This window comes from Vigna angularis, chromosome 3, assembly GCF_016808095.1.
Source record: "Vigna angularis cultivar LongXiaoDou No.4 chromosome 3, ASM1680809v1, whole genome shotgun sequence".
Classification (NCBI taxonomy): Eukaryota; Viridiplantae; Streptophyta; class Magnoliopsida; order Fabales; family Fabaceae; genus Vigna; species Vigna angularis.
The window spans coordinates 27,334,155-27,358,662 of NC_068972.1; the positions used below are offsets into that span (position 1 = coordinate 27,334,155).

Consider the following 24,508-nt stretch of genomic DNA (forward strand, 5'->3'; position numbering starts at 1 on the left):
AGAAACCTCTAAATTCAGCTTTTGGGTTTGAGCTTGCCTTTACCTGAAAGTTTCATTTTTTTCCCATAGAGAAAGAAGTATTGAATGAGCATTGTAATAGGAGATGAAAGAGCATGTTGGTGGAGCGACTTCTACGAGGAATTTCAAATGATGCAGCACATGAGATGATGAAACCCTAAAAAAGGGATTTGGGCTTGGCCCAATTTTAAAGCAAGATTTCACAAAAAAAAAAAGCCTAATTAAAAAGTTAGAAAAAAAACCTAATGGATAAAATTGTAATTTCATTTTTTTAACGGGTAACGGGTACCCGCAGATACGAATAGTGTGATACCCGAACCCGACCCGTTAACAAGCGGGTATTAAAATACCCGCTACCTACTACTCGCGGGTACCTCTTACCCGCAGGTACTATGTACCTGTAGCGGATTTTATCTGCGAGTATCCGCGGGTAAGTGTTTTTTTGCTATCCCTAGCTGCCACAAAGACTCTACTTTTGACGTGACAGTAGTTAAATGTCATCTCATTAGTCTTGTGCACACCGGAATTGTCTGCCGTTAACGATTTAAATGCCGTTTGCAAAAATGACTAAATTGAACAAAAATTACATTTTTTAGGACAACATTGAATATAAAAAAAAAACTGGGACCAAATCAAACACACCTAACAGAAATAGGGACCATCAGGGATATTAAGTAAAAAATATTATATATGCAAAAGAAGAAAATATGTTTATACTATAATATAAATAATATAGATAACTAAAAAAACAGAGAGCATGTATGCCTTTATCCCTTTTAAATTTTAGCTATTAAATTTCTTAAATAAATAGCTATTAAATTTCTTAAATTTATACTATAATATAAATTTTAGCTATTAAGTTTCTTAAATAAATTTAATAGCTAAAATTAATATATAAAATAATGTATAAAAATTACTGTAATTAATATTAATCCAAAATATTTTATTTAAATTGTATATAATTGAGACTTAAATAAGTGAGATGGAAATGAAAAATACCTTATCCTTTTGAGTTCAAAGAACAAATCCTTGTAACTCATGCATTGGGCCCATTTTAAAGTGAAGAGGATTTAAGATTAACCTATCAAGTGTGCACTGGAGGGGTAGATCGGGAATTGAACCCCTTCATAATGTTCTGGAACCTACACCACCCCTTGCCTCTCACCTTCGAACCCTAACCCACCCAAACAAAAAGCAAACTTCTTTCCCCTCTCAACATCCCCTCCTTTGCACCACACAGATCCTTCCTTCGTTCATACCTTTATTAATTTTCATCGAAGCAATTAATATTATCTAACACATATATTTGTTCTTAATTTTTTGATGCCGATAAAATATGCCGCCGAAGCAGCAATCCAAAGCTGATTTAGCGAAGAAGCAGAAGATTGTAGAGGACAAAACCTTCGGTCTCAAGAACAAAAACAAGAGCAAAAATGTTCAGAAGTATGTCCAGAACCTTAAGCAATCAGTGCAGCCCAGGGTCGATCCTGCCAAAGTCGATGCCAAGGTACATGATATATATGTATCTCTGTTTTCTTTTTTGTTAATCATGGGTTATAACTGATTTGTAATTTTTACTTAAGAAAAAATTGTTTGTGATGGTGATGACAGAAAAAGAAGGAGGAAGAGAAGGCCAAGGAGAAGGAGCTAAATGATTTGTTCAAAATCGCTGTTACTCAGCCTAAAGTGCCAGTTGGTAATGAAATAATCATTTTATAAGTACTATTTTTTTTTATCAGTGTTGATGGAAAGTGGAAGCTAATATATCTGAGTTTGCTTTGGTCAGGCGTTGATCCCAAGTCTATAGTGTGTGAGTTTTATAAAGTCGGGCAATGCGCCAAAGGCTTCAAGTGCAAGTTTTCGCATGATTTGAATGTTCAGAGGAAAGGGGAAAAAATTGACATTTATAGTGATAAGCGTGACCAGGGTATTGCATAGAGATAGTTCAATGATGATAATTGTTTTTTGTTTTTTTTGGCTTTGAAGACTTTTTTTTTTGTTTTTCTAACTTCGTGGTTTGGTTCATGTTGTCAGAAACAATGGAGGACTGGGATCAAGAGACCTTGGAGAAGGCGGTGGAGTCGAATAAATCTTATTATAATCAGAATAAAGCGACTGACATTGTATGTTTTGTTAGATTTGTTGGACTTGGAATCTTAACTATTAAATCTATTTGTTTGGTATTCATTTACTCTTTTTGTGGTTAATTGTGAGGCTTCTATTGGATGTTTGGTGGTATTGCATTGTTTTCAAGTTGTTTTTGTAGTTTGGCTTGTGCTACTTGAAATGACTGCTGTCTGTTATTTGGCTGATATGTTCAGGTATGCAAATACTTTTTGGATGCTGTAGAAAAGAAGCAATACGGGTGGTTATGGGAATGCCCCAATGGTGGTAAGAATTGCCATTATAGACATGCTCTTCCACCTGGTTATGTTTTGAAATCCCAAATGAAGGCTTTGTTAGAGGAAGAAGCTGACAAATTATCAATCGAGGAGGAGATTGAAAATCAGGTGAATTTTTTTCCTTCTTGTTAGAAGCTATGTCATAATATTTTATTAGGTCATCTAACAATATTTTACATGGTATAGCGTGCCAAAGTGAAAACCACGACTCCTATGACTCCTGACTTATTCTATGAATGGAAGAAGAAGAAGATAGAAGAAAGAGATGCCAATTTAGCCGCACAGCAGGCAGAGAGGGCTAAGAATGACCGTATGAGGTACATCCATTATCCATTACCTATATTCACATGTGAATGTATGTATATGGCCCCCACCTTCTTTTACTCAATAAAAAATCGTATGTGCATGTTGTTATGAAGGTGGACACTATTTTACATTGTTTTCTCCTCCAATGCAGTGGTCGGGAGCTGTTTCTGTCAAATGCTAGCTTGTTTGTGGACGATGCAGAAGCATATGAAAAATACCAGAGAGAACCAGAATATGATGAAACTGGACAGAATGTAAGTTTTCTTGTCTGTCTTCTCAACATCTCCAAATTTGGTTTAGTATATTTCAAATTCTGATAACCAACCTGGTGATTGCAAATCTGAGATAAATGCTACTAGAGGATTACCGTTCACATAAAAAGCTGCAGTGCGACCACAGTTACTGGAATGTTGTGCCTTTTTGTTCAAAATAAATCTGTCAGTTGCAAGCATTTTAAAAAAATATGGCCAATTTGGCTGATACTGAATTTCTGTAACTGTGATGAGTAAATTGCAGTATCTGTAATGGAACTATGAGTGCTACTGTAATCTTTAATCATGATATACCCTCTCATTTTATAAATATAAATAAATTTTAAGTAAAGTGATTAAGTTTTTAGATAAATAACTTGTGTATTGCTAAGCTTTGCTTTGAAATTCACTGGGTCGTTGGATACATATTAGGGTGTTGCTTGAGCTCTTGCTGCCCCTCTATCCTGTTTGATGTCAACTAGTATTTACCCTGATTAAGTTGAAATTTGAATTGTAGAGAAAACTTGGAGGAGAAAAATTGAAACTTGATTCCCAAGTCAACTTGTTTCACTTTCTTTTCAACCAAGCATTCATTTTTTAAAATTTCAATAATTTTTTTTCCTCCATGGAAACATAAACAAAGGTGAGGGTTTAGATAGGTTTTAGAAGAAAATGCACTCATATAGATGTTCTATAACCTTTTTGTGTAGTTTTTCTTTGCTTAACTAATATAATACTTTTAGCTTTTTGATTTCAAAAGAACACTAGAAAAACATTTTTGATGTTTTTTTTTTCTAAAAAAACGTGTGGTTAGGATGTTTTAAAGAATGTTTTTGAATTAAAAACATTCTTTTCCATAAAAGAACATGAATAGCCCTTAAGACCTCGAAGTTAAAGTATTGAATGTTAACAATTAGGCTGTCCACTTGGGAAATTTGACTATCTTTTAATTAGTGTCAAGTCAGTCTTTAGTGCAACTTAGTGAATCAATTTGGACTCCAGACCCTGATTTAAGGTGATTGTCCTCTATAATCTTAACTTTTAGGAATATGCTTTCCCCATTATGATATTTTGAGCTAAAAATTTGCAGTTCAGGATAGCAGTACCAAATTGTTTTGAGTTGATTTTGTTTGATTCTTCACTCCATTTTAGAAAGAAGCTCTTGTGGTTAGTAGAGTAGTGGGAATGTGAATTGCCAAATTATCTTGGAGGACTTGGACTTTGTTTTGTATTGAGTGCACAACTTGTGCTTGTTTTTAAAAGCCCATTCTTGTAATGGGATATAATGCACATATAATGAGTTCCAAAAAATACAAAGTTGTAACCAGCAGAAACAGGCACTACTGCATTGTGTGCTCGTATTTTCTATACACTATTTTATTTTAATGAGTTAAAATTTATTTATTTTTTTGTTTTTAATTTTATAATTTTATACATTTTTAGAATAAAATATACTTATTATTACTAATGGGAAAGAGGCACTCCACTTATAGTTTCTTGTGATGTTTGAAGTTATTTGTAGGATGTTGTGTTGGTGAGATATGGCACTTAATTTTAGCATATGAATAGTTTATATAGATTTTCTATATGAAATATGTATATGAAATGGGAATTCCCATTATATATTGCTATCAATAACAATACATAGAGCAATTCTCATATTTCATTCTTATTTTACCTTTTATTATTTTGAAAATTAGAAAAAGAAAAAAATTAAAATAAACTATCCAATGCCAGAAGTAACTGCACACATTTTAACAGTACAAATTCTACACCTTTTATTATGACTAATTATTTAAATTTAAAAAAGTAGTTATTAAAACAATAAAATTGGAAAAAATTGTTTATTTAAAGTTAAAAAATAGTTATTAAAAGGGTAAAATTTGAAAAAGAGTGAATGATCTGCTATAGATTATTTGAATTTAAAAATTTAGTTACTAAAATGGTAAAATTGAAAAATAGTTTTTTATTATTAGTAATTATTTGAATATTGAAAAAGTAGTTATTGAAAGAGTAAAACTGAAAAAAAATACTGTACACCAAAAGAGTGAATCCCCTTTATTGATGGTATTGATTACATAAAATTAAAATTAATATTAAGTATAAAATTTTTACTCATTAAAATAAGATAGTGTATAGGGACACCCAAGTGCAACCGTGCCTTTGATTATTCTGGTTACTGTAAAGTAGTGTGCAGTTGTGTTTTGATGGATTTGACCGTTTATCTCCACTATTTTTCCTTTACAACAACATAGTTTCTTCTTTTCTTTCAGTTTATTGAATTATTTGCATTGGTGGTTACCCTTCATGGTGGGTTTTGTGTTAGTGAGGGTATTAAGATTGTTTACCGGGAAAAGTTTTGTTTTCTTTATGATCTAAGTACATTTCTGTGGTGATATTCCGTTATGTACTGTTGGGATAACAGAATGTATAACAGACTATAGTTATTGGAACCATGGTGTTGTGATTTTAAATTAAGACCCAATTAGAAAAATGATTTGTGTACAAGAAAATAATTGTTATAGGTGATACTCTTATCAAGTATAAAATCTTATTGTTTTCCTTTGGTCATGGTGCTCTGCCTTGAATTATGAATTAGAGTTTTTAAGTTTTTCATTATACCAAGTAATCATTAAACCAAGTCTCAGGAGGAAGTATTGGCCTCTAGCACCAGCTTTCTTACATTTCATTCTCTATTCAATGTGCAGTTCAGATGTGTCTTTTAGTATTAAACATGGTCTCCTTTTTTAAATCAGCTGTATCTTTCATTTTTCTAATTGTCGGATCCAACTTCAGGGTAATGGGAACGCTACCCAAGATGGTCCTAGCACCTCAGCCGGTGCTGATGGTGAAGCTCTTGATGACATAGATGATGATGACGATGAGTTGGACTTGGATGAGTTAAATGAATTGGAAGCAAGTTTAGCCAAGACATCAATCCAAATAAAGGAAACGGGAGCTGAAGCTTAATCCTGAGAATCAAACAATCTTCACGTCACATTTTTGTGCCTCTGCTGAAAAATTGAGCATTTACCTTTACCCACTCGCTCTGTATGCTTTCACGGAAGGTTTTTGAATGAAGGTTGTGCTGATAATGAAATTACTATCTGCAGTATCGCATTTGATATGAATAATGGCAGTTTCATAAAATCCAGTTTTCTGTTTTATTACATCTCGTATTGGACCTCCGACATTTTTTGTTGTTTGAGACGAATAGACTTGTGTATGTAGACTGTAACTGATTTGTACATGAGTTTCCTGTGTCGAAAAGGGATCTTCAATTGTTCTCGTGCATGTGATTTTCTTGAACCCATCAAAGCATAAAATGCTACTTTTTTTATGGATGTTATTGCTAGATACTTTAGGTTAGTTATGCTTGAGTTTTTGAACGGGAGTTTAGTTTTCTTACCTTGTTTTTGGATTATTAATATTCTGAAATCGACTAAATTGGAAGTTTTTGAATATTAATGAAGGTTGTGTTTACCTTGTTGGATAAAGAACTAGAAGGTGTGGTTTAAATATAGTTTTTGTTTCTTTAGTACTTTCCTTGTCCTTCTGTCATAATCGGTATTGTGAACAAAAGATCTAAATAAAAATAGACGAGATATTTAAATTTATTTAGAAAAATTACGTAAAAACATAAAAGGAATGGATTGTGAAACCAAATTGGGTTTAAGAGATGAATATGTGCAGGGAAAGTATTAACATTTATAATATTCATGTCCGTTGTGTAAAAAATTATTGTAATTTTTAAAATATTTAGTTTTTCCAAAAAAATAAAAAAAAAAACATACGAAACAAAAAGGAAATTAGTTTTGAAATTTTTATTTGAATCCGTTTAACTTTGTTTTTATGAACTTTTATTTAATATAAAAAGTAAAAAATAATGTTTTTTTTTTTTTTGTAAAAAGTTGTTTGTTGGTTAATATTTTTAATTTTGGGATTTTAATAGTTTTTCGAGACTTTTACTTGAATGAAAATTCTAGTCATAAAAAAAATTCTAGACTTAATATGACAATTAGTAATCTTCAATATTTTTTAGATGAAATTTTATTTATCAGTTGAATCTGATATCACTATGATAGTCTATAATTTTATAAGATTAATATATAATGATCAAGTATGAGTCAACATGTTAATTATTTTTTTTAAAAAATTTTAGATAAATGGAAATTTTAGTGTATTTTGGAACTAAAAGTATGTCTTTTGGAATTATCAAACCGAAGTAGTGGTTTTATGTTTTGGAATACCTCATAGCTTGATTTGGGTCCTTGTGACAGCGATTAATACATCATGTGTTATCCTATGTTGTAACATCTTTTAGTTCAAAACCATAGAAGAGTTTTTCTTCATGGACACAGCACTCTGGAGTTTCCCATGTACCTTAAATCCTTATTGTTATTGTATTTTTCTTCTGCATTTATTGTTCATTTAAAGCAGATAATTGTGAATTTTTAATTACAAATTTGACTTTGACTTGTAGTTGGACAGCATTACCAGGTTACAAAATTCAGAAGGGGGTGACACATTATGGACCCTTATGTTTTTAAAAGTTGAAATTGCACACTGCTGTTATTTTTCATTTGAAAAGAATGTTTGATTTGGAATATAGAACCAACATGATATGCTAGATGCCTCATTGTGCAGTTGTTGTTCACTCATCTTTGCCCAACTGGATTTTATCTTTGTTGTGAGGTCTTATAAGTGTATAATTATTGGTTGCAGTTTCTCTAAAATATAAATATAAGACCTACAAACTTTTGGGGTGAAAATAACAAGGAGGGGTAAAGGCCTTCCTGAATAAAGAACAAGAAACAATTTCTAGGAAAAGAGGAACAGGCCTAGACATAAGTTAGAATACTAATAACTTACAAAGAAAATCATTTCCAATTATTTGGAGAGCTATATCTTATGCCATACTAATATTTTTGAACAAAGAGATACCTTAAACAGTAAGCATCGTCTCGAAAGTAACTTTACAGTCTCATAACAAGAGTATTTGTAATTTTCTTCTAGAAAAAGAGAATTGTACTCCTCCACACTCAATGAAATAATAAAACTGAAATTTCCTTACGTGAAAAAAGAGATGTTATAATTCATAAATTAGAGATTTTTTTTATAAAATTTGTTAATGTTACTTTTCTACTTTTCCTTGTTTCACATACATGCAGTGTCAATTTTAACATATTATTAATAGTGTGATATCAAATAATAAAATTGGAGTTATCAATTTAGTTCGTCACAAAATATTTGGTTATGAACTAAGTGGATTAGGGAAAAATAAGTTACAAAATAAAAAAAAGCTTTTCATTGAGAAAGTTCATAAGACTAAAATACTCACCAAAATTCATTAAGGAGAGAGTCCATTCAAAGATTTTCTTTTTAAACATAAAAAAATATTGATTTTTTGAAATATATAGGATCCACCTTTAACATCGGGCTAATCCATCTTTAAACTCACTTATCTCTAACTTTAGTCTAAGTTAGATGAAGTCGACCTTCGATCTGAGACAAGTCACACTAGTCTTGACCTTCAGTCACGATCGATCTGTCTCGACAATTAAATCAATTTGGGTCATCTCAACCTTCGACTAAGGGTGAGCCCGAATTTGGGTTAGGAACGACTCAAATGAACTCGGGTAAGGCCAACATGGTTGCAATTTGGTTGGGACTGATTTAGTCAAATTTAGCCAAATTTCAGATGGGGCTGACTTAATCGAATTTTGGCCAACTTTGAATCTGTTGAATTTGGCCTTCGTTTTAGGTTAGCCTATCTCAATTGTTGTCCCGAACTGGTTAGTCTCGATCATCAGATAGACAGACTCATCTTGATCATCAGCCCGAACACAACCATCTCAACTTTCGGCTCAAGTAAACCCATTTTGACCTTTGGTGCAGACCATCCCGTACCGACCTTCGGTCCATTCTTGATCTTCGGTCTTTGCTAGTCTGTTTCGAGCTTTGGCCTAGGCGATCAATCTCAACTTTCAGCCTTGGTAGTTTTCCTTGACGTTCGGTTCGAGTTGACCCTTATTGACCTTCAATTATGTTCTATCTGTCTTGATTTTTGGCCCAAGACAACTCATTTCGACCCTTAATTTGTGATTCTGTCCAACATTTTTGTCCTAAATAGCTCATCTCGACCTTCGGTCTAAGTTAATTTAGGATAGTCCAACTCAATATATCACCTAGGATGAAAGTATTATTTTTAAGATTTAATTAAAGTCTTTTAGTAAACTTTTTTTCCTTAGGAGCCTTGTTCAAGGGTGGAATTGCCATGAACATTGACTGCTCTAAGTAAAATATGAGGAACATGTTATCCATTCTAAGAAATAAAATCGTTTTTTTCTTCAACACTTCTAACATGTTACCATTTAGCACAAGAGAGACATAATGAAAGATACATGCCATGTAACGAAGGTACATTAATTTTAGAGGAAGGAAATAAAGTAGCATAGAAAAGTATGAGGTACTATTAAAGGATCTATCCAGAAACAATGTTGGAATTTGTGTGAAGATGGTTGTTTGGTCATGTTGCATAATGGTAATGACTAGAGCGATGTGGTTGTGAAAGGTGTTGTTGTGAGTCCTCAACAACCTGTACCTTGTTGCAAAGGCCTCTCCATGCTTCTTCTACCAACCAGACCAGGTTGTTCATTATCTTGGTTTTGATTTGCCCTCTTCTTGGAGCAACTCTAACCATCTTAGCAGCTGCAGAATCAACATTTGCATTGGTTTTTGGCATTGCTTCAAGTGAATAAGTTTTGAGGATGAGTTGAGACAAAAGGTTGGTGCATATTTATATTGCTTGAGTTCAGACATAAGTTCTATTTCTCGTACTCTTTGTCCCCTACCCCTCCTTACAAGAAATGTGTAAACCAAAGTTTATCCTCATTTAAGTCATAAATATGATTTTTGCCGTAAGATAAAATGATTAGTGGATATGATATATATGTGCTGTAAAAAATATAACAGAGACAATATGAAACACTATGGAGCTGTCAGATAACACAATAGACTAAGTCAAACCCTTTTGCTTTAACCACCAGACGAGATTGAATGAAAATAAATCTTAACCAATGTATTGATTTGAACCATTTTTGTGTCTGCCATGATAGGGGACACAATTATGTGATACAAAAAGGTGTAATATTAATGACAAAAAAAGCCATAGAACATATGGGTCCACAGGTTAAGCATGAAACACAATGAACACAAACATCAGTTAAAACCTCTGTTTGAGTCGATTAAGTACATATACTTCCAAGAATGTTTACTAGAAAAAAACTTGTCAATATGATTTTTTTTATACATTTGGGCAAATCCATCACATATATTACTACATATTGACAACATATTGACAAATTTTTAAAAAATTAACATAAATTTTTATAAATTTTGGTGGATTTATAAAAAAGTGTCAATTTGTCCTCAAAATGGATAAAGGAAAGTCATTGTAGACTACAAAATGGAGAAAGGAAATTCATTGTAGACTACCAAAATGCATAATACAATGTTATTCATGTCATGGCTTTCACCAAAATGGTTTTAATTTTGTGTTTCCTTCACTTTCAAATTCTTGCCATGGCTTTCTCCTCTTAATGAACCAAAACCCAGGGCATTAAACGACTTTTAAATTTTCAATATCACTTATATTTCTGTCCTTTGTTATTGGTGATGGATTCTTGAAGCGTTGCAAAAACAACATAACTTGATTATGCTTGTATTCTAATGTTTAAAGTTGAATGTGATTTGTAATATGTGAAAGATATATATTATTATCTCAGTCCAATAATTTCTAATTCCTGCTCGAATGGTGGTCTTCATCCAAGACATGACATGGTAACCACATTATCATGAATCTAACTGCTTATTTCACTAAACATGGCAAAGAAAACAATCACATATCTAGGTCATAAGTTGACATTCAAAAATTAATAACTTAAAGATAATAACTTAAAGATCAATGAGTTCTCACCTTTAAATATAGTATTTGAATTTATTATGCTATGGGCCTACCCATAACTCTAATTACATTTGAAACATAGGTTAATACTACCTCCAAACTCATTGGACATAGAATTTTCTGTCTCATAATTATCAATAGGTAACGTGTTATTTTCAGGAAACATCTCCTTCAATAACTTTAACAATTCTATGAAACTTTTATCGGTCCATTCATTCCTTGTTTTTAAACTACACAATTTCAATGTTATGTGTAAAGTTAGAGCATCCTGGATACAACTCTTGCTCTGAGTCGTTCTTAAGATAATAATATAAATGAACTCTTCCAAAATTTTCTTGACCAACATGATATACCATGTCCTCTAAATGATCATTCATCAATTCATTCACATAATTTTTTTCTTATAACGTTATAGGATTGTGTAGTATGTTTCCATGTCAAGTCCAAACTGTATAACTTCTCATTATACCATAGATGAATAAATGATCATGCATGTTGTCGAAGTCCCAACGTATTTGATTAAGACAACGAACACAAGGACAAAAATATGTCTCGTTCATAGAGTTTGCATGTTCTTCAACATATTGCAACAACTCAAAAACTCCCTTTTCATACTTTTCATTGATGCGACATTCATTCATCCAACTTCAATCCATATTATGTTCGTAACAAACTCCATATAGTTTTTGAGTATTTAATAATTTTTTTTCTTTCGAGGGATTACCTAATAAATTAAAAAAGCATCAGCTTCACTATTTCTTTGTCTTAAGTTATTTCATCAGTTTCAATATATGATGCAAATCTTATATATGGTGATAATGAAAAATATTGACAAACTAAAAGAAAAATTTAAAAATATCTCTTGAATGTATACCAAAATAAAAATGGATAAATATTTTATTTTCAACTAAAAATAATTAATTTATTAAGTACTTTAGAAAAAAATATTAGGTGCTCAAAACAATTACTAGTCATATGTTAAGGATATAAAACTTTTTAAGCTTAAAGTATATGTTGAGTTATTGATTATATTTCAATTCATATAATATATCAAAACAATAAATTATTAAAAAATTATTAATTAAGTTATATAGTTAATTAAAGGTTTAATCCTTTTCGACATCCCTATTTATGTACGAATGTCTCAATTGGGTCCTCGTTTTTTAAAGTGTATCAAAATGGTCCCTAATTTTGAAAATTGATATCAATTGAGTCCTTTCCGTTAAGTTGGCTGGACGGCGTTAAAAAAATTGATGAGTGGATGCTGAGATGACGAACGAACGCTCATCCACCAGCGAACGAACGCTCGTCCACCAGAGTACGAACGCTCGTCCACCAGAGAACGAACGCTCGTCCACCAGAGAACGAACGCTCGTCGACCTCTTACTGCTGGACGACCGTTCGTTCCACACTGGACGACCGTTCGTTCCACACTGGACGACCGTTCGTTCGGTGGTCGACGAGCGTTCGTTCGCTGATGGACGAGCGTTCGTTCGCTGGTGGACGAGCGTTCGTTCGTCATCTCAGCATCCACTCATCAATTTTTTTAACGCCGTCCAGCCAACTTAACGGAAAGGACTCAATTGATATCAATTTTCAAAATTAGGGACCATTTTGATACACTTTAGAAAACGAGGACCCAATTGAGACATTCGTACATAAATAGGGATGTCGAAAATGATTAAACCTTAATTAAATACAACATTCTAAAGGTAGCTCCATTAGAATTTTATGTATGCATATTTGCATTTCATTTTTGTTTGGTTCTTTTAACTTTTATCAACTTCGAACTCTTCTTTTGAAATTATATTGTTGTAGTTGTGGTGTCTGTTTAATGGCAATTTTTTTGAAGGAAGTAGGGTATTTGTCTCTGCTTTTTTAGATTTAAATTTGCCTCTTTCTATACTCTATTAAGTTCTCTCCTAGGCTCTTTATAACTATTGTTTGTCCCCCTTTTTACCTGACATGAATGTGGATCTTTTCAGGTTTGTTTGTTTATTGACATATATCTAATTTGTTTTATTTGTTCGACTCCTCTTCTCTAGTCAAAAGGACAAAGAGTTTCAAGGGTCAAACTCTTGGTAAGATTTCCTATATGCAACCTCTTGTCTTGTAGCTGTTGAGAATTCGGGATAGTTATAATTCTATAAGGAAATATTCCTTTTGATCATTATGCATGTCTGGCCCTGTGGCCAAAGTTGATAATTTGGATGGAGCACTTTCTTGTGCAGAGAGAACAAAATCTCTTGATGCCATTTCTGAAATAGACTGTGTATCTATATTGACAAACGGTGAAGCTGGTCATTCCTCTGAAGTTGCTGGATTTAGAGTTGGGAACTCGCACTTCCTAATGGAGAGTCATATTGTGGGTCCCTTCTTGGTAACATTCCAGAGGGTCAGGGTAAGTATGTATGGTCAGATGGTTGTGTATATGATGGTGAGTGGAGACGGGAGATGAGAAATGGATTTGGGAAAATACAATGGCCTTTTGGAGTAATGTATGAAGGTGAGTTCTCAGGTGGCTATATTCATGGTACAAGAACGTATATTGGTCCGGATAATCTGACCTACAATGGTCGGTGGCGATTAAATCTTAAACATGGATTGGGTTATCAAATCTTTAACATGTTAGATATTTGTTTTTGAACTCCACATTGTTGCCCCTGACAAATTTATTTAATTTATCTTTATTATTTTTGTTAATTGAATAAGTCTTTTCTATTCCTAAACTTTAGGAGAAAGCTATTCTGTTTTATCTTAGTCAGTTTGTTTGTTAGGGTAAGTATTATAAATGTACGCAATTGACATTTGAATAATATAAGAGTTCCCAATCATCTTTCATTCAATTTATATATTCTTCCTGTTTCAATCCTTCATTCTCTGTTTTTCTTGCTGCTCTCATTTTAAACCAACAATTGGTATCCTGAGCCCTTTTTCTTACGGACCTGTGAAAATGGATGTTGAATCAAATTTCTCACAAGTTGCACCTCCAGTCTTTGATGGATAAAGCTACGATATTTGGGCTGTCAAAATGGAAGCTTACCTGGAGGCTTTAGATCTTTGGGAAGCTGTAGAAGCAGAGTACGAAGTTCTTCCGCTGCCAGATAATCCTACCATGGCCTAGATCAAAATTCACAAGGAGAGAAAACCTAGAAAAGCAAAGGCCAAATCCTGTCTATTTGCTGGTGTTTCTCAAACCATCTTCACAAGAATTATGACTCTTAAATCAGCCAAAGAAATTTGGGATTATCTAAAGGAAGAGTACGCTGGGGATGAAAGAATAAGAAGCATGCAGGTGCTTAATTTAATGAGGGAATTTGAATTGCAAAGGATGAAAGAGTCTGAAAAAATCAAAGAATACTCAGACAAATTGTTGGGTATTGCCAACAAGATAAGGTTGTTGGGCAGCAATTTTCCTAATTCAAGAATTGTTGAGAAAATTCTTGTAACGGTGGCAGAAAAGTATGAAGCATCTATTGCTTCCTTGGAGAACACAAGGGATTTGTCTAAAATCACATTTGCAGAAGTGCTACATGCATTCCAAGCCCAAGAGCAACGAAGTTCGATGAGGGAAGATCATGCCGTTGAAGGTTCTCTTCTAGTCAAAAGCCAACAAGCCAAAAACTACAAGAAGAATCATCCAGCCAGTAGTCAGAGCAATACAAATAATTACGATAAAGGAAAAGGTGGAAAGAAAAGTTACCCACCTTGTCAGCATTGTGGCAAAATGGGTCACCCTCCATTCAGATGCTGGCAAAGACCTTATGCTAAATGCAACAAGTGCAATCAAATGGGACATGAAGCAATCATATGCAAGAGCAAAAATCAACAACAAGAGGAAGAAGCTAAGGCTGCTGATCAGGAGGAGGAGGAGGACCAATTATTTGTAGCTACTTGTTTCTTGAGCAGTGAATCGACTGAAAGTTGGCTGATAGATAACGGTTGTACCAACCACATGACCTTCAACAAGGCTCTTTTCAGAGATTTGAGGCCAACTAATGTCACTAAAGTCAGAATAGGTAACAGTGATTGATACGACTGTCGCGGTCATACAAATTTGATGTGCACGAATTAATGCAGTATAACTAGGAAGTGACTCCTAGATCGTCTCTCAAGGACCAACATTGTGGCGGTTCAATCTCAGATCTAACATGAAGTGGGGGGGTTTTGTAGATGTTTTGTGCGGTAAAATAAATTAAAAGTAAAAACAACAGTGCAGAAAACATAAATGACAGGAATGAAGAAAATACAGAAAAACGGTAAATTTGGGAAAACGGTAAAAATGGAATTTAACTTTATAAATTGGAAATGAAATTTTGACAGAATTAAAATGCAAAGCTAAAATTCAACAGAAAATGAAAGTAATTGCATCCAAAATATAAAATTAAAAACAGAATTGTAAATGAACTGTAATAGGTAGATGAAAATAGAATTCAACAACATCAATTGAGAAATGCAGAATGAAAATTACGATTAACATTCAACTTCCTGGAAATTAAAGAAACACAAAACCTCCCCATAGGGGAGGAGAAAACCAAAGCCAGAATGTAAATTGCTTCCTAATTCCTACTCCTAAAATCTAATGAGTTTTTCCTTCTCTGCCTGCTGCTCTTTATAACCAATTCTCTGACCAACTCCCGTGGGATCCTCTCTCTCATTCAGCATAGTTGTTTTGTCTTGTTCTCAATTGACAGCATGAATTCCTTCCCACTTTCACGTTTGTTTTTGTCTCCCTCGTAGGTTGGAGACTTTCTTCAACTCTTAAAGGTGCCAAAGAAATAGGTGGGCCCTCCATTGTTTGTCTTCTTTCACACGTTCAACTCCATCTCCTTCATTCTTCCAAGCGTGAACCAATGGAGAAAAGTGAAGACATCTTCTTGGTGGTGGCTACTGCTCAAGGGCCGAGACTTCTTCTTCTCGAAGTGTTGCTCCTTATGTGCTTTTCTTCCAGCCAATGAATCACTTGATGCTTCAACATGTTGCTTCTTTTCTCTAACAAAGTGCACCTTCAATTTGGATGAAAGAAATAATTGGGTGAAGCCATAGATGCTGCAGCTGCTGAACCAAAAACCGTGAATGGTGGCTGCTCCAAACTGCTGGACTTCTTCTTTAAGGTGCTGCACCGTGAAGTTTGATGCTGCTGCTCTCCATAACTCTTCTCCTTTTTTACGTGAGATGCAGCCAAGCTAAACACAAGACCGTGAGTGAATTTGCTGCAATAAATTGTACATGGCTGTGTGGTGCTTTTCTTCCAAACAAACAAGCCATTCATTGTATAGAAATTTCCCACTTTCACGTGGAGCCCTTGCCAAATTCCTTTGCATTATGGTGGCCCCATTGATGTTAGATGTTCCCTTTGGCTTATTGTAAAATTTTCTTCAATGACAAAATAAGAAGCACGCGGGTGCTATATACTTCAATAAATCAGCATTTCATTTTGAAGTTTTGGACATGAGCTTTCAACATGGTGGTCCCCTCCTCTAATTCCAAATGTGTATTTGCTGAATGCTTCATCAAAAGGAATTTTTTCATGGGCTTAGGATATGTACCCGTGACATGGCAAGGGAAGGAACTTCCCAACGTGAATTTCCACTAAATGTGGCTCCTTCCTTCAATCTTCACTTGATTTTTGGATGAAAGCAAAGAGTTGTTCCAGCCAAGAAAAACAATGCTTAATCTAGTAAGCTTTGGACGTGCAAAAGTGTGTTATGCATGGTTTCCAAACCAACCAATATCACTTCTTGAAATGAGTTCTAAATTGTGCCAATATGAGTGTTGAATCCTTGAGTGTTGGGAGGTCTTATCACCGTCCAATGATCAATTCTAGCCACCACAAGTATCAAACAACAAGCAAACAATGCAAACAAATTAGAAGTCACTCAAATAGTAATCACTAGACTGACATAGGAGAGTAAAATAAATACTGGGAACAGCACAAAACGAATTTGAACAAAGTAAAAACTATACGTGAAAATAGACATCCAGACGAAACTATGAAAAAAAATTGCATGCAAAACGGATAAGAATTGAACTCAAACGAAGACACACAAGTTGACACAACATTCACGCAGCACGGGTAATCGTTTACAGCACCCCTGTAAACGATTACCCGAGAGGAATTGCAAATTTGTACAGAAAGTCCAACACAGGTACTCAGTCAGGTGAACACAGGTCACCATTGGCAAAAAAACTGACTTTTAGGCACTTCTGCCCCTGTCTGAGGCTTGTTCAGGTGTTCCAGTGGTGGGAGAGGGTGGATGGTGATGTGATGTGAGGCCAAGGAGTGTGGGGTGACCCTCGTTTACAGCACCCCTGTAAACGATTACCCGAGAGAAATTGGGAATTTGTACAGAAAGTCTAAATGTCCAAAAATATTTTCCAAAATTTTTCCTGCACTCAATAATGTAAATAATTCGTTTCAGATAATTCAAATTAATTAAAATAAGAATTTCTGATCGGATTAGGCTCAATTCAGTAAAATGGGAAAATACTGGACAAATAAGCACAATTCCCTGATTAATTCTAGCACAATAAACTAAATGAAGTGAATAAAATAATGATTCATCAGTGATCATATCTCAGTCAAAGGAAAGGGGACAATTGCAATCACAAGCTGTACAGGCACAAAGTTCATTCATGATGTTTTTTTGTTCCTGAAATTGACCAGAACTTATGAAGTGTTGGTCAATTGACTGAAAAAGGATTTAAAGTTATTTTTGAAGATAAATATTGTTTGATTAAAGATGCAGCTGGTCAAGATATGTTTAAGGTAAAAATGAAAGGAAAAAGCTTTGCTCTAAATCCATTGGAGGATAAGCAGGTTGTTTTTTCTTTGAAGGAAAATGTCACAAAAATCTGGCATAAGAGACTCGGACACTATTATCATCGAGGACTACTGCAATCAAACTTCAAACTGCAAAGCCTGTCAATTTGGGAAGCTAAGCAGAAAACCTTTTCCAAAGACAACATGGAGAGCATCAAGGAAGCTGCAATTGATTCACACAGATGTTGCAGGGCCTCAAAGAACACCTCATTGAAAGGTAATCTTTATTATTTGACTTTACCAGAATGTGTTGATCTTTTTCTTCAAGAACAAATCAGAGGTGGCTGGAATTTTTTGGAAGTTCAAAGCCAAGGTTGAGAACGAAATTGGTTTCAAAATTCAGATTTTGAGGACAGACAATGGAACTGAGTACACATGAAAGATTTAATCAATTTTGTGAGGATTCTGTCATTGAACATCAACTAACTGCTCCCTATACCCCACAAAAAAATGGGGTTAGTGAGAGGAGAAACCGATACATCTTGGAGATGACGAGATGCATGCTGTATGAAAAGAATTTACCAAAAGAATTTTGGGCATAGGCAGCACATACAACTTCTTTTCTTCAGAATAGACTCCCCACTAAAGCTTTGAACGATCAAACACCATTTGAGGTTTGGCATGGTTACAAACCATCTCTGAAATTTCTTAAAATATTTGGTTGTTTGTGCTTTACTCATGTTCCACAGAGCAAGCCCGATAAGTTGGATAAAAGAGCATCACCGGGTATCTTTATAGGCTACAGAACAGTTAGCAAAGCCTATAAAATCTTTCAGCCACAAACCGAAAAAATAATTATTAGCAGGGATGTTCACTTTCTGGAAGATGAAGAATGGAATTGGGATGATAAAAGGAAGACAAATCTGGTTTTTACAGATGTGAAGTTCAAATCTTCAAACACAAGACAAAAAGAAGATGAAAGCTAGCAAAATGAATTACTAGATGATGATCCAGTAAGAGGTACCAGATTGCTATCTGAGATTTATGAAAGATGCAATATTTCTGTTTGTGAACCTGCAAATTATGAAGAAACAAAGAAAAGTCCAAATTGGAGGGCTGCAATGAAGGAGGAGTTGTCAATGATTGAAAAGAACCAAACCTGGATTCTTATGGAAAAACCTCAAGGTAGAAAAGTAATTGGGGTCAAATGGGTGTATAGAACTAAATTAAATGCTGACAGTTCTATCAACAAACACAAGGCAAGACTCGTAGTGAAAGGTTATGCACAGATTTTTGGTGTAGACTACTCATATACGTTTGCACCAGTTGCTCGATTGGACACCATTAGGTTGTTACTTGCTATAGCTGCTCAAAAGAATTGGAAGGTTTATCAACTTGATGTTAAATCAGCTTTTTTAAATGGTTTTTTGCAAGAAGAAATATATGTTGAACAACCCCAAGGCTTTGTGAAAGAAGGAGAAGAAGATAAGGTTTATTTACTCAAAAAGGCTCTTTATGGGCTGAAACAAGCCCCAAGATCCTGGTACAACAGAATTGATGATCATTTGCTGAACTTGGGATTTGTCAAAAGCTTAGCTGAATCAACACTGTATGTTAAGCATGATAGAACTGACATTCTTATCATCTCACTTTATGTGGATGACCTCTTTGTAACAGGAAGCAACACAAGGCTTGTAGAGAAGTTTAAGAAAGAAATGATGGAGGAGTTTGAGATGACAGACCTTGGTTTAATGACCTTCTTTCTTGGCATGGAGATCAAACAAGGAGAACATGAAGTCTTCATTTGTCAAAAGAAATATGTCAAGGAGATTTTGAAGAAGTTTAAACTTGAAGAATGCAAAGAAATGAACACTCCAATGAATCAAAAGGAAAAAACTATGCAAGGAAGATGGAACTGAAAAAATAGATCAAGCATATTTCAGAAGCGTTGGGTGTTTGATGTACCTTACAACAACTCGGCCTGACATCTTAAATACTGTAAGCATTTTATCTCGGTTTATGCATTCCCCAAGTGAAATGCATTTCAAGGCTGCAAAAAGGGTGATTAGATATGTCAAAGGCACTCACGACTTTGGCATCAAGTTCAAGTGGACTGAAGAATTTAAGTTAACAGGATTCTCAGATAGTGATTGGGGTGGTTCAATTGATGACATGAAGAGTACCTCAAGGTACTGTTTTAGCTTTGGATTGGGTGTTTTCTCGTGGAGCTCGAAGAAACAAGAAATTGTTGCACAGTCTACAGCAGAAGCTGAGTTTTTTGCTACTACAACTGCTGTCAACCAAGCCTTGTGGTTGAGAAAATTTTTAATTGATCTTAACATGGAGCAGAAGGAAAGCACAAAAGTTTTTGTTGACAACCAAGCTGCAATAGCTATTTCCCATAATCCTGTCTTTCATGGGAAAACCAAGCATTTCAACATTAAGTTGTTCTTTTTAAGAGAAGTACAGAAGGATGAAGCTATTGTTCTTGTTTATTGCAAAAGTGAAGACCAGGTTGTAGATTTGTTCACCAAACCACTTCCAGTCAACAAGTTTGAGTTCTTAAGACAGAAGATTGGAGTTTGCAGTTGCAAAATCAAGGAGGAGTGTTAGATATTTGTTTTTGAACTGCACATTGTTGCACGTGACAAATTTGTTTAATTTATCTTTATTATTTTTGTTAATTGAATAAGTCTTTTCTATTCCTAAACTTTAGAAGAAAGCTATTCTGTTTTATCTTAGTCAGTTTGTTTTTGTTATGGTAAGTATTATAAATGTATGCAATTGACATTTGAATAATATAAGAGTTCTCAATCATCTTTCATTCAATTTATATACTCTTCCTGTTTCAATCCTTCATTCTCTGTTTTTCTTGCTACTCTCATTTTAAACCAACAATGGTCAGATGGTTGTGTATATGATAGTGAGTGGAGACAGGGGATGAGAAATGGATTTGAGAAAATACAATGGCCTTCTGGAGTAATGTATGAAGGTGAGTTCTCAGGTGGCTATATTCATGGTACAAGAACATATATTGATCCGGATATTCTGACCTACAATGGTTGATGGCGATTAAATCTTAAACATGGGTTGGGTTATCAAGTTTATCCAAATGGAGATATCTTTGAAGGCTCTTGGATCCGAGGAACACCGGAGGGTCCAAGCAAGTATACGTGGGCCAATGGGAATGTATATTTGGGAAATATGAAAGGTGGGAGAATGTGAGGGAAAGGAACTCTCACCTGGGTAAGTGGGGACTCATTTGAAGGGAGCTGGCTAAATGGGATGATGCACGGGCTTGGGGTATATACATGGAGTGATGGAGGCTGCTATGTTGGGACTTGGACACGGGGTCTAAAAGATGGCAAAGGAACCTTCTATCCAAAAGGTAGCTGTCTTCCATCTGCACAAGAAATATATCTCAATGCATTGAGAAAAAGAGGGATGTTGCCAGATCTGAGAAAACAGAAACATGTACATATTCATCATGCTGCTTTGAGCACCTAATATTAACTCAAAAATAAAGTGATAATGAAAAATATTGACAAACTAAAAGGAAAATTTAAAAATATCTCTTGAATGTATACCAAAATAAAAATGGATAAATATTTTATTTTCAACTAAAAATAATTAATTTATTAAGTACTTTAGAAAAAAATATTAGGTGCTCAAAACAATTACTAGTCATATGTTAAGAATATAAAACTTTTTAAAGCTTAAAGTATATGTTGAGTTATTGATTATATTTTAATTCATATAATATATCAAAACAATAAATTATTAAAAAATTTATTAATTAAGTTATATAGTTAATTTATAGTTTAAAGTTTACAATTTTTTATTAATTATTTTAATGATTTAACTATTAATATATCTAAATTGTAAAAATAGAAATATAATAGTAGAATGTTATATATATATATATATATATATATATATTAAAAATAAAATACGTTTAGGATAATAATTAAAGGAATACATATCCGTTAAAGCTAAGAAATATTTAGGTTGGTACTCAAAAGGTTACACTAGGCCAGAGATAGCGTTTAACGTGATGCGTTTAAAGTTTAACGCAAAAAATGATAAATGAAAATTTTGTAAATACAATGTCATTCTAAACGTTTGTTAGGAGGGTTCTTGACGTCAAATATGGTATAGACGTGGAATTGAAAAAAATATTATTTTATTGACTTTGGAAGTCGGCTATAGGTCCCCCGACGTTTAATTTGAAATAGACGTCGGCTCCCCTTCCCACGGACGTTAAAAAGGTGCAAAATTACCTCATTTGAGAGCCAATATTAATTTTTTTTACCACTTAGACGTTGACTCCCCTCTCCACGGACATAAAAAAGGTCCAAAATTACCTCATTCGGGCACTAATATTAATTTTTTTTACCACTTAGACGTCGGCCCCCTCCCCATAAACATAAAAAAGGTAGAAAATTACCTCATTTGAGCGCCAATATTAATTTTTTTTACCACTTAGATGTTGGCCCCCCTCCCCAAAATGTTAAAAAGGTGTGAAATTACCTCATTTGGGCGTCAACATTATTCTTTTTAGCACTTAGATATCGGTTGGGAAGGGGGCCCGACATCATAGAGCAATTTGACATCGGTTGGGAGGGGGGCCCGACGTCAAATACCCTGCATTTACACCTACTCCAAAATGCGAGCACTAGTTACGCGTTTTCTCTCTTTGCTGCATTCATCTTCTTCCTTTGCTTTGTTTAAATTCGCCATTAACGTTTAGGTAAGTTTTCTTCCACTTTGCATCGTTTAAAATCATTTTGCATTGATTATATTACGTTTGGAACCATTATCTTTCATTTGCACCAATTTAAAATTCGTTTTCATTAGCTTTTGGTGAAGTTCTTGTGCGCGAGTTCTTGGACCTCGGTATTTTGGTTAGTATTATGGATTTCTTTTTAGATTGTTTAGTATTATATATAATGACTTGAAACACATAATTTTGTGATGTGTTGAGAACATTTTTTCTATTTCAGGCATGTTTTTATTGTTAAAATAAATTTATTTTAAAAAAATCAAATAAGACAGTCCTATGTTGGACGTTGAATGTCCAAAATAATAGAGGTCAAAAGCTTTTTTTTTGTAGTGTTAAGATTATTTGTCCAACTTAATATTAAAAAAAATCATAAAAATTATGAATTAAATTATTTAATTATTTGTACGTCATTTTAATTCTTAAATTTTTTAGTTTTCGTAATTTTGATGCCATAATCAATTTTATGAATTGTTTTTCATATACACTAGGATTTAACTAAAAAAATTACTTGAAATTATAATTTAATCAGATAAATAATAAAAAGAAAGAGTGATAATAAAAACTTGAAGTGTGAAAAAGTTTTTTTTATATATTCATAATAGATTGTTGGAATTTGAAGAAGTTTAAAATTTGGAGGCAGCTTCCTGCACCCCATGTTTTCTTCTTTGTACTCCATAGTCTTAGTAAAATTACTTAATTTACCCTTTATTTAAAACCTTAATATCAACTTTCCCTACGCCACACCTTTATTACTCTCCAATTCCTTCATCTGCACCTCCATTGCCTCCATTTTTTAGAGCTTCAACCGGAAAAGCTCCATTTTGGTTCATAGGTTCCTTCTAAAGGAATAATATGCAAATTCAAAGATATGCAAAAAACAAAGATACAGAGATCTTAAATAATAATATGCAAGCATGACTTTGATTACAACATGTAAGCTTATTGTACTATTGGTAAGAGCATCGTATGTAGTTAATTGTCAACAATATCCAAGATCGTAACAATGTATGCGTGTGAGAAGCATTCTGGATTCCCCTATCTAAAATATAATTTGTAGTTTTTATTGTTTTTCAAATTTACAGATTGTATAATCTAGATTATAAATTAACAATACAAATTATATTATTTAAAATGTAAATTAATATTATGAATTGTATAATTAAAAATGTAATTTACATTAAGAATTATCTTCTAAATTTGTATTACAAATTATATAATTTAAAATAAATTTATATTACAAATTATACACAATATGAGATGAAACTCGTATTACATATTGTAACATTCCATTTTAATAGTATAAAACTATTAAAATAAAACGTTACAAATATGATAATAAAATAATTAGGTAAAACAAACCTACCACAAAGAAAAGACCTACACCTATAGAACCATCTAAATACACACCTGCTTCATCCTCGTCTCTCGCTAAAGCAACTGAAAAAACATCCTTATCTGCTTCCACCATTAAGGTGATCATCACAAACAAGAAGATGACAAACAAACAGACAAACACAGAAGTAAGGGTAAGTTAGTGATAAAAAAAATACAACATGGTATATTAAGATATCATTATATATCATTTCACACAGAGTTAATCAAACATCCTAGTCATGCCATAACCTAGACTTGACCATCCAGATATAGTATAAATGTCGAGCCATGACAGGTTCTACACTTATGTGGTGGAACAACTGACCAACTCAAAACTACCACACAAGGTTAGTCTGTTAAAACGCCATTTCCCAAAAAGAGAAAGCCCCCCCCCCCCCCCCCCCCCCCCCCCCCCCCCCACCAAGCTAGGATCCCTTGCTACTCTCACGACATGACTCACCTCTTCCTATTTGAGCATGGGTGATCATCAGAGTGTTAAGATAACCCTCATATCAGAGCTTCTTACATCTATACCAACAACACTTGATACAACCACGAAGAATTCTCCTTAGAAATCTTACAACCTTAATTCCACACGATCATGTATTCACAACCATATCACTGAGTATCATTTAAATCATCACA

General features: G+C 33.8%; 2 protein-coding genes across 2 annotated transcripts; both read left to right on the top strand.

The window, feature by feature from the left end:
• Positions 1-1,109: 1,109 nt before the first annotated feature.
• Positions 1,110-6,317, top strand: LOC108320237 (zinc finger CCCH domain-containing protein 11). Its single transcript, XM_017551609.2, has 8 exons — positions 1,110-1,525; positions 1,630-1,714; positions 1,805-1,945; positions 2,053-2,141; positions 2,340-2,528; positions 2,607-2,737; positions 2,878-2,980; positions 5,774-6,317. Exons 1-8 carry the CDS (start codon positions 1,355-1,357, stop codon positions 5,945-5,947), a joined length of 1,083 nt encoding a protein of 360 aa, XP_017407098.1. The 5' UTR covers positions 1,110-1,354; the 3' UTR covers positions 5,948-6,317.
• Positions 6,318-14,157: 7,840 nt separating this feature from the next.
• On the top strand, positions 14,158-14,976 carry LOC108320224 (uncharacterized). The gene has a single exon (XM_017551595.1). The coding sequence runs from the start codon at positions 14,158-14,160 to the stop codon at positions 14,974-14,976; it is 819 nt and encodes a 272-aa protein (XP_017407084.1).
• Positions 14,977-24,508: the final 9,532 nt, after the last annotated feature.

Coding starts and splice junctions, on each gene's coding strand:
- LOC108320237 (XM_017551609.2), top strand. CDS start 1,355: ATGCCGCCGAAGCAGCAATCCAAAGCTGATTTAGCGAAGAAGCAGAAG. Junction 1,715..1,804: donor TCAGCCTAAAGTGCCAGTTG/GTAATGAAATAA, acceptor TGCTTTGGTCAG/GCGTTGATCCCAAGTCTATA. Junction 2,529..2,606: donor AGGAGGAGATTGAAAATCAG/GTGAATTTTTTT, acceptor TACATGGTATAG/CGTGCCAAAGTGAAAACCAC.
- LOC108320224 (XM_017551595.1), top strand. CDS start 14,158: ATGACTCTTAAATCAGCCAAAGAAATTTGGGATTATCTAAAGGAAGAG.